This window comes from Cupressus sempervirens, chromosome 11 (assembly GCF_028749045.1).
Source record: "Cupressus sempervirens isolate cs-2001-9-10 chromosome 11, ASM2874904v1, whole genome shotgun sequence".
Taxonomy (NCBI): Eukaryota; Viridiplantae; Streptophyta; class Pinopsida; order Cupressales; family Cupressaceae; genus Cupressus; species Cupressus sempervirens.
The window spans coordinates 808,498,257-808,509,659 of record NC_143128.1 but is presented as its reverse complement, the minus strand read 5'-3'; the positions used below and the strand labels follow the sequence as shown (position 1 = coordinate 808,509,659).

General features: G+C 38.1%; 1 protein-coding gene across 1 annotated transcript in view; it reads left to right on the top strand.

The window, feature by feature from the left end:
- The first annotated feature begins 550 nt into the window (after positions 1 to 550).
- URH1 (uridine-ribohydrolase 1) overlaps positions 551 to 11,403 on the top strand; it is a 76,512-nt gene continuing 65,659 nt past the window's right edge. The window contains exons 1-4 of the mRNA XM_089811964.1: positions 551 to 801; positions 1,049 to 1,159; positions 3,673 to 3,788; positions 3,992 to 4,051. Coding sequence (XP_089668090.1) covers positions 678 to 801; positions 1,049 to 1,159; positions 3,673 to 3,788; positions 3,992 to 4,051 — 411 coding nt within the window. The 5' untranslated portion in view covers positions 551 to 677. The remainder of the gene's footprint in view (positions 802 to 1,048; positions 1,160 to 3,672; positions 3,789 to 3,991; positions 4,052 to 11,403) is intronic.

The following is an 11,403-nucleotide window of genomic DNA, read 5'->3' as shown; positions in this document are numbered from 1 at the left end:
TAAAATGTAACACTTTTGAAAAACACCATTTGTTCTCTTTTAATCAAATTTTAAAAAATGAAATTAAAGTAAGTGCCATCAAAGACAATTAACAAATTATAAATATATATATTTAAAATTTACGAATAATGTAAAGTCTCTTTGATAAGATTCAATCACTTATTATTATCCTTAGATTTAAAGAGTCATACTTTTGAAGGATACCATTAACGAAATTGTTAGAAAGAACTTGTTCTCGTAGAATCAAAACATAACATCACTTTGTCATGGATTGCCCAACACACATCAGATTCGTATATTTAGAGATGTTAGAAAACAACACTATGTGCCACCTCTTTGAAGAAAGGTAGTTGGATAAGACCACAAACTTGATCATGAGAATACACCAAAAAAGAGAAGAATTAGTCGAAGGATTACAGCTAGATTAAACTAGTTGTTAGCTGTGGGGTACCATAGACTGCTTTAGCCTCATAGAATAAAATCCTTCATTCATTCAATCCCCAAAAAAGATGAATTTAAGACATCACAAACAATTGACAAACATCATTATTGTAGATATATAAGAGGAATGACGCCTTCTTGATCCTAAATGATTCATCCGAATGTTTTACTCAACTAATTAAACGACCTAATGCATACGAATCCAATACATGGCTCTGTAATTTCGTGTTGTTCCAATGCCACCATTACAACATCAAATGTCCTTTTTTCAAATATCTGCCCAAAATTCCATCTCCGTGCTTCGAGAAAAAGTTGATCGTATCAATCGATCTTCAAATTCAATTCGCGTGCAACTACCTGGTTAATATTAATTTATTAGCATAACTTTCTTCTCTTGTGATGCCATGTAGACGAGTTGGACCAACAAGTCGCTGTAAATTTGTTATCTTCTGTTTCATAAAGATAAAGAAGAATTTTCCATCTCCTCTGTTAGATTGTTATTTCCGACACGATTTATTTCGAGCTCTTTCATAAGAGACAAGAGAAATTGCTCGAATTGACTTTGTTGTTTCGTATTGTGGCTGTCCAACTCCTGCAAATTCGGAAGCAAGGATGGTGCTAAACGGCGATTTAGCAGAAGAGCCCAATGGAATTTCAGATGCCATTAACTCGCCTAAGCGGAAAATGAAAGTTATTATTGATACAGATCCAGGGATTGGTTAGTTGTTTTCTTTCCTTATATTCTGAAATTTTATTCGTGCGTTTTTTCATTATATGCAAGCAGTTGTTATGGTTGCAGTCTGATATGGGTTTCTTTTCCTCTATCTGTCAGCGTTCCTTTCTGATCAAAATGGTCGCCTTTATCAGCGCATTTTTTCAGTGTTTGTATGGATGTTTGGTTGCAAGTAAATTCCCCAATTTGGTTTGTTTAATTGCCCCGATTTAAGATTTCCATGTAGCAGGTTAGGAACGTGCAAAGCGGAGCATAATGCTTAGGTAAATTTTGCGTGTTAAGTGAATGCCAATGCGTTAGAAGAATCCTGCCCCTAAGCCAATTCGACGATTTCTTATTTCTAAAGTTAATTTTGTTTGCTGATTGTTTTTAAAGATAGTTCAAACCTGTTTATGGAAATTCTCTGTTCCTTAGAACAACCTGAATTGATCTGTGATAGATACGTAAGTTTATGACTATGGTATTCTGAGCTTCCCAGTTTGTTGCACGATCAACCTCAGGACAACCATTTGACAAATGCATTGCATAGGACATCATGTCAGACCCATCTGATCTCTGCCTTTATTTCAAATTCACGACATTGATTCACCAAGATTCTGAATTTTGAAACCTCAAACTAACACTTCCATCCCAAGTTTCGTTGATTTCAACTCTTATGAGTAGGTGCACTTTGTTTGGTGAAAGTTTCCCCGTAGTCTTTCTTACAGCAGTTCTTATTGATTGTTATTTATTCCGAGATCTGCAGCTACTTCTGTTCTGCTTTATTATTTGATATTAATACCTTACAGAAACAATGCTGTTATATGGGTTGATCCAGTAGTTGAAACTGAAGCTTGTATGGAACTGATCTGTCTGTGAGAATAGCGCCCAGAGTACCCATTTAAAGAAATCCCAGCTTTAGATTATAGGTGTGTCTTTTATGAGCAGACCAGACTACTAAGAGAAAGTTTTTGCTGTTGATTTGTTATAATAGTTCATTATATCAAGTGCAAGATGTAGGCAGATTGGCAACTGTAGGGCCTAAAAGTCACCTTTACTTTTCTATGTTCACAGTTAGGTCTGTACATGCCATCTCATAGGACTTGTTCCTTAGGCTTATCAGTGCTTATACTGTTAGATACACCTTTTTTAAACAATCCTAGCACTTCATAAATTTATATATGAAAGGCATGTGCAATATGATAAGAAGATGTAGATTTCAGCTATGGTGTACTGACCTTACACCAGGAAACGAACTTATATCCTACTAGTATTTCATGAGAAGGGCATATTACTTTTGATGCCCTTTATGCCAAATTAATGAACCGTGTCTATGTAAAATTTAAATAGAAGATTGCTTCTACAGTCATCAAGCTTTATGATAAGGTCTCCAAGCCTTGTTTAACTGTACTAATTTAAGGTTTCATAAACTGATTTAGGATTGTAAATATATGTGGAATTGACCTGTAACATGGACAAGTTAAAATAAAGTTGACCATATCTACGTAGATGGAAGATGGTTTCTACAATTTTTTAAGCTTTATGATAAATTCAACGACCTTTGTTTAACTGTACTGATTTCAGGTCTCATTCACTATTTCATGATTGCAAATAAGTGGGGATGGAGTCTAATAATGTTGAAACATGGATACGTTAAAAACTTAAAAGAGACTGCAGTGTCTCTATGCAGATAGAGGATTTTTTCGACAATTATTAAGCTTTATGATAAATTCTCCAAGTTTTGTTTGACCGCACTGATTTAAGGTTTCATATGCAAATTTATGATTGCAGATATTGTGTAATTTACCCTATAATTGTTGTAATGTGGACAAATTGATAGAAATTGCATCTTATCCTCTATATTATTTATTAAATACTATGGAAATATTTGTTCCTATAGAGTCTTGTACACGCGCAAGTAGTAACATACAAAGCAAGACATGCATAAACTTCAACTACGTGGTCTGCAGGAATTTTTTTAACATCTGGAATCATTTTGTACAGTTATGGGAATGACCTTTTGCATTTTTCCTCATTGAAATGCTGTCTATAAACTATTAGGGTTGTCATTTGAAACAAAATAGTTTCTTGTTTAGCCAAAAATGGAGGTATGCTTTGCTCAAATTATTAATATATTTATTTTGAGGTAACTACAAATGTTTTCCAGCATGTACCTCTGCAAGCCAAATCAGGATCACAATTAGAAGCTTGTTCCTCTACTTTCAATTCCACTATTTTGGAGACAAATTTTGAACTTTTCTTTAGTGAAGTGTCAATTGTAGCACTTTTGCACATGCAATCTTTTCTTTCAATACTTGCAGTTACTTGAAAGCGTAGTTAATGTTGGGACTTTGTTTAGGGATTGAGACATTGTTAGCTTAATATTTTACTATCTTAACCACAGTGCATATTATCCAGGTTAAATCTTTCTTGATTCATTTAAGTAGAAATTAAATGACGGTTTATTTTATAGTGCATGGTCTTTCATATGTAAGACATGTTTTAACTTTGCCTTTCAGATGATACTATAACACTCTTAATGGCGTTTCAGTCATCTGATCTTGAGGTGATTGGTCTGACTACAATTTTTGGCAATGTCTCTACTGAGGATGCCACACGAAATGCCTTACATGTGGTATGAATCCTGAGTTGTTCATTTTCTGATCTTAAGATTAAGCATTAATATGTCAGTGAATAAATGGAAATGATATTTTTTCAGTTTGGAATGGATCTCTGCCAGGTTGGTTGTGCAAGATGGCTTAATAGTTTAAATCGAAAATAGCTCTGTAACATCAACAAAAATATTCTTAACATCAGGTTTCTGATATGAAACAACAGTGTGAAGTTGCAGGATTTTCAGATGTTCCAGTTGCTGAGGGCAGCCCAGAGCCTTTGAAGGTAATTGTTCTACTACTTATGTTGCATCACTATTGCTCAACATCTCAGACTATATGTATCCTGTTACATAGCCTAATTGAAGATTTTGATTTTGATTTCAATTGAACCATAGGGTTCAAATCCACATTAAATTAGATTCCTCTGTCCTAGTAGTTTTGGAGATATTCACTGGCCACAAAAGTCCTGTGATTATCCTACTCTTCCGAGCCATGGAGTTTTCCTAATCGCCTCAAAACAGTTGTTCCTCGTGGATGACCTTCACTGCATCTAGAAAACTTTGCATTTCATTTCATGTGTAGGTTTACTGTTCCTACAGACCAGGGACTTGCAAAACTGCTTAAGCTTGTAATTTTCATCTTTTGCTACGCTTAAAAGTTTCAAACAATATTTGTTGGTAGTCTTTGCCTCATTTTGAAGTCCAAGTTTACATTTTATAGTTTTTAACATACCATTTAAGTCCTTTGTTGGGGCAAATCTAGGGAAAATTTCACTAATATTTTGCTAATATATATTGTAAGTCAAAATTTCAAAATTGATACCCACTTCAAGGATCTTGGCAAATCCATGAATCTTAACTTACTGTGCTAGAATCTTCAACTGATATTTGTAATATTTTTGTTAGATTTATGTCGTAGTCCAAATGCAAAACCTACAAGCTTTTTTAGAAGTTTTCTGCGTATTGATCTTCAAGCTAGTTATCATTTGAAATCTTGTCATGTCCCCAATTTTCGGTGGCAGTCTGATTAATTAATTTGATTAACTTGGTTGTCCACAATAATGAATATTTTATGAGGACGACTAATTAATCATTTTAATTAAATAAATAAATGATATTAAGTTAATTACTTATAAAGTTATCAAATAAATAAATATTAAAAAAAAAGGTAACTTTATATTTAATTAATTTAATAAAGTGACTTGGATTATAAAAATATTTAATAAAGTCACTCAAGAGATAAAATCAAAAATGTTCTAGAAGTCTCTGGAGAAGGTGGAGAGAAAAGAATAAATAGGCACCCCGGGGCTCCATTCGAATCAGGCAGTTGTTTATCTTTCTTGTTTCAGATTGTGATTCCATCACCGGTGCATTGTGGAACCTAGGGTTTCTGCAATTGTCACAACTGGCCATTGAGAACGATAACTCTCAATTGGTTTGCAATTTTGAGGGTGTGAAATATCACTTGAATTATTGCAGATTGGAGGTGACATTCAGTCATTTCATCAGGGCGATCATTGGTGGCTATGGCCAGCTTCATGGTTTTTGCATCACTATTCAATTAAGGATCAGCAAGGAAAGGGTTAGTCAACATTTCACAAATTATCACGGAGTTGAGGAGGATTCGGAAGGAATTAACCACAAATCAGGGATTTGATTTAGATTATCAGAAGGGGTTCGATTTATTGATGAGAGAGGAAGGGTTTCTATATCACTTAACTAAGCAAAATTCGAGTGGATGATTCAGAATCATGATATGCGAAATCTGGAATCTGGGCCAGTCATGGTAGAAGGTTATGCGGCTTGAATGAATTGGCAATTTCTTTAGAAACTTATCTAGCTCAGTCTTGGAACCCATTCACGTCAAACATCCAAGGGCAGATAGCACATTTCCCGGCTTCCGCTCCAATATTCGTGAATTCGGCAGCGAGATTTCATATACTTGGATTCGGTAGCGGTAACTATAACATCTGGGCGTCCATGAAAGATTACTGATTAAATTGCAATCAATATCGGTTCGAATTTGTGTCTTGCGGGCCCAGTAGTGAAGGGCAGACGTATTACAGACATCTTCAAGCCGATGGCGGGAATAAATTCACCAATTTAGGTGCCGTTAACAGCAAGATTATCATAGCAATCTGAACCACAGTTTCAATGACGAGTCCATGATCAGTGCTGGCATCATCGCTTGGCGGAAGTTTGAAGCAGGGCACGAGATACAGTCTGGGTGCATCATCACAAGTCGCGATAATAATCATCTACAACATGTCACGGATCTAACTTTGGTTCCAACCATAATAACACGGGTTACGCAGCAAGCTTGGAGAAATCATCCGGAACAACTCCGAACTCATGCACCAGTCATAGCATTTGAAGCCTCTCGATTGAACCGCGGCTCGGTTGCAATTCCGGGATCCACATCGAGGGTGGACAGTAGAATTTGGTTTCATTTACATGCGATTCACTTCCCTGATACAGGCGAATTCAGTTTGGGAGCCAGTAGAAATTCATGTTAGGGAATACGGTCGGACTCCATTGAATGCTTAATGTGCTGTGGCGACAAAGATAATGGAGGTAGCATGAATTTGAAGCATCAGACTCTACCGGGTATAAGAGACTTGTCCAGAATCGGCAAATTCCATAGAGGCCAGTAATCTCAGGTTTTTTATTCCTATACAATCCGGGTTCATTGTTTGATTATTGGTTTATGGAAACATTGATTCTTTCCTGAACATCATTGGCATTATTGTCTACTGCTTGGTTATATTTATTCTAATTGCTGTATTATTTGAGATACTCCCTTTGCATAACAAACTTCATAGTATATTATCACTGGTTTTGAGCGAGTTTGATTGCTAACTGTTTGATGAAATGTCTAACCCTTAAAGTTTAAGTTCTTGGGGGTTAAAAGAAGCAATAATCCTGTCAGGGTTATTACAGTGGTATCAGAGCGGTTTTCTTGCCATCCTGTGGGGTGAGAACCGAATTACATGAGTGATCAGCACTCTACTTCAACCAAGATGGACAGGTACAGCACAAAGTCTCCGAGGACACAATCTTGGACAAGTAATAGACACAGTATTCAGAGTCGGAATTGTGGAAAGGAGGACTATTCAGACATTCAGGATGAGCTTAGGAAAATAAGGCATAACATGTCTGAACTGTTGGTTAAGCACCACCGTATGAATGACAAGCTGTCCGACCCAACTAAGGTGAATAAGTCAACTGGATTTCGATTCGGAAAATCTTTTCGCAAAGCACTAGCTGATACAGTGGGAGATGTTACTAGGATCCTTAATGAGGAGTTCGAGAAACAAGTGTGCAACCGATCAGAGGTTTCAGTTCGGTCACAGGAAGAAGTGGTGAAGGATATTACGCTAATGGATAGTAACTGTCAACTTGGTACTCAAGTTGAGATAGTTGTATACAGGTTTCCCAAGGGTGATGTCTCAGGTACTCGGGGTAGTTTGGTTCCGACAGGCAATGATTACAGTGAGGTGAGTTCAGATGATGATAAGGATGCTGATGGTGAGATACCTGGTAGAGTTGAGCAGACATTGAGCATTCATGATTTTGCTGAGAGAGAGTACCAGGCTCAGATTGATGCTTCATCACATGAGGTAGATGCTGGTAGTACTTCACATAAGTTGACTAGTCAGCTAAAGGTAAGCAAAGATAGTATTGTGGCTTCTTTATCTCATCATGACAAGATGCGGGACATGTTAGAGGATCACATCCAGATGATTCAGTTACAGGATAGACAAAAAAAAGTCCAGGCAAAGTTCTCTTGTGTTGACCTACAGGCGATTAGAGAGGAAATGGGAACGATGAAGTTGAGTTATCTACATCTTCTATCAGATCGTGACCATCTTCTTAGACTTGTCAGAGACTACTCAGATGCCTTGAGAAGGAAGGAGGAAATTGACAAGGTTTCTTGCAAGCTTGAAGACACTCAAGTTTCTCGGGTAAATATTTCATTGGCATTACAGGACGGGAAGAAACATGGGCATGAGCACGACATGGAGCTGAGCTTAAGTTCATCTTGCACTCAGTTTTTGACAGAAGAGGGATCATATGAGGTTGCCGATAATGATACGAGTTCATTTTGTATTCACATCTAGGATACGAGGACAATGTCAAACAAATATGAGGAGTTAGTTGGTATTGGTCACATTACTTAGGTAAGTAGTTTGCTTGAGTTACCAGCTGTTCCTTGTTTACGAATATGGACTCAAGAATGTTTCAGCAGCGTTTGGGATTCAATTGACTGGAGAACACTTAATGGTAGCAGCGATTGTTTAAATACTATCATGGACTGGATTAGCAGAATACCCGGTGTTGTCTTTCTTTGTGCCAGCAGCTTGACCGATGTTGGTATTAGCCTTTATACACCGTTGTTGGGTTTGATTCGTATATTCAGACAACCATTCTTGCTGAAAGGTGTTGAAGATTTTTCATAGTTGGCAGTGTGTACGGATGAGTTCCAGGATCGTTTTGGCCTTGATGACATCCAGGAGGATGAAGTGGACAGTTTTGAAGATTTAGCTTCCTTGACAGTTTCTTTGGGTACAGAAGAGCTTGACAGCAGTACTACAACTTTTGACATTTTGGATGTTGATATGGACCTTGGAGATGATTCGCGAGATATGGATGATAATAATGAGGATACTCCTTTAGACCGAGCACCAAAAGAGGCTTGTAGGAGACAGTTCAACCAGAGCCATCATGTGACTAGCCAGTTGAAAGTTAGTGAGCGAGACATTGCTATCGCTTGTTAGCACTTTGATACTGCTCGTCATTTGTTGGCCGTTACTGGTTGGGGTACTTCTATGACAGATGAGACCAGCGGTGGTTACCTTTCTTTGGTAGAGATTCATGCCTTGCATGAAGCTGTTCGGATTTTGAAGCAGGATTACTTACGATTGGTAGTCGACCGTGATCACTTGGTCGAGTGGGGAAGTACAGCATATGAGGCACTCTTGGATCGTGAAGAGGAGGTGAGTGAGCTTTCCCAGGAGCTCATAGCAACTATTGAGGTTTTAGAGGACACACAGCGAGATCTACAGAAGTCGCAGTTTCAGTTGAAGGAGGTGACCGTGGAGTTGGAGCATTTGCGGTCAAACCCAGCCCCAGACCCAGTGCATTTGTCTATTGAGGTGGTTGGTGGTGAGTATACTCCTGCAGTTGTTACTGAGGAGCATGTTGTTGGGATTGACACACATGTTCAGGATTTGGAAGAAGTTGGTCCTAATGAGTTTGGGATACCAGTAGAGTGAAGACTTCAGATTGATTCTTCTCAGATAGACGACAGTATGGTACAATTGAGTATGCCACCCTTACAGGAGGATCAGTTGTGGTGTGCAGGGAACTATATTGATGCTTCCTCGTATAATCTTTATTGCACTAAACCATTCATGGGATATTTGCTGGATGGTGCACGTGTTCATCTGGATTCGCATAAAGTAACAGAAGGTGTTCTCATCCAAGATATTGGTGTTATTCGCAGATTGGTTGAGAAGATTATAATGGTCCTCTCCACTATGTTACCTTACAGGGATCTCGAAGAGAGTTTTGTTGAGCAAAATGTACGAGATCCTACCCAGCCTAAAATCACTCGGAGTGGGAGATCGGAGCCATCTGTTGATTTCCAGTTCAGTGATGGTGAGTCAGTAGCAGAGTTTGGAGGTCCTTACCAGCATTATACGGTGAGGTACGCTCATCACATTTCTATTGACCTAGAGTTGGAAGGTTTGTTTTCACGCAGGTGCAGTTTGGCTCCAGTTTCTTACCATCCATTATGGGATAGATTGGCACCATCTTTTGAAAATAAAATTGGTAGTAGCAAGTTACTCAGCCTGTAGCTTCGACACACCCGGAGCAGTTTTTCAGAGATTGGATTTGATGGCAGTGATTCAGGTACCTATGGCTGTTGTCATACCTACAGTGCAGTTGGGTGCAGGTGTCATTTTGACGGGGGCTTGAGTTTTGATAGAGTTGATGTTTCAGTTGGCTTGAGTTCCGCAGAATGGTTTCTTCTACCGACATCTACAATTGGTTTTCAGATAATTTCATCAGAGTTGTCAAGTTGTTTGGTATTGAGTACAGTTTCTCAGTTGTTGATATTGATGATTTCTCCACGGGAATATGGTGAGGATTGGGATGATACACAGATTTACATGTGGGATCCAGGCAGACTGATTGGTTCATGGTTCAGCCATTGCTTGGGGACAAGCAATTTCAGGAAGGGCGGACTGTCATGTCCCCAATTTTCGGTGGCAGTCTGATTAATTAATTTGATTAACTTGGTTGTCCAAAATAATGAATATTTTATGAGGACGACTAATTAATCATTTTAATTAAATAAATAAATGATATTAAGTTAATTACTTATAAAGTTATCAAATAAATAAATATTAAAAAAAAAGGTAACTTTATATTTAATTAATTTAATAAAGTGACTTGGATTATAAAAATATTTAATAAAGTCACTTAAGAGATAAAATCAAAAATGTTCTAGAAGTCTCTGGAGAAGGTGGAGAGAAAAGAATAAATAGGCACCCCGGGGCGCCATTCGAATCAAGCAGTTGTTTATCTTTCTTGTTTCAGATTGTGATTCCATCACCGACGCATTGTGGAACCTAGGGTTTCTGCAATTGTCACAACTGGCCATTGAGAACGATAACTCTCAATTGGTTCGCAATTTTGAGGGTGTGAAATATCACTTGAATTATTGCAGATTGGAGGTGACATTCAGTCATTTCATCAGGGCGATCATTGGTGGCTATGACCAGCTTCATGGTTTTTGCATCACTATTCAATTAAGGATCAGCAAGGAAAGGGTTAGTCAACATTTCACAAATTATCACGGAGTTGAGGAGGATTCGGAAGGAATTAACCACAAATCAGGGATTTGATTTAGATTATCAGAAGGGGTTCGATTTATTGATGAGAGAGGAAGGGTTTCTATATCACTTAACTAAGCAAAATTTGAGTGGATGATTCAGAATCATGATATGCGAAATTTGGAATCTGGGCCAGTCATGGTAGAAGGTTATGCGGCTTGAATGAATTGGCAGTTTCTTTAGAAACTTATCTAGCTCAGTCTTGGAACCCATTCATGTCAAACATCCAAGGGCAGATAGCACATTTCCCGGCTTCCGCTCCAATATTCGTGAATTCGGCAACGAGATTTCATATACTTGGATTCGGTAGCGGTAACTATAACATCTGGGCGTCCATGAAAGATTACTGATTAAATCGCAATCAATATCAGTTCGAATTCGTGTCTTGCGGGCCCAATAGTGAAGGGCAGACGTATTACAGACATCTTCAAGCCGATGGCGGGAATAAATTCACCAATTTAGGTGCCGTTAACAGCAAGATTATCATAGGAATTTGAATCGCAGTTTCAATGACGAGTCCATGATCAGTGCTGGCATCATCGCTTGGCGGAAGTTTGAAGTAGGGCACGAGATACAGTCTGGGTGCATCATCACAGGTCGCGATAATAATCATCTACAACATGTCATGGATCTAACTTTGGTTCCAACCATAATAACACGGGTTACGCAGCAAGCTTGGAGAAATCATCCGGAACAACTCCGAACTCATGCACCAGTCATAGCATTTGAAGCCT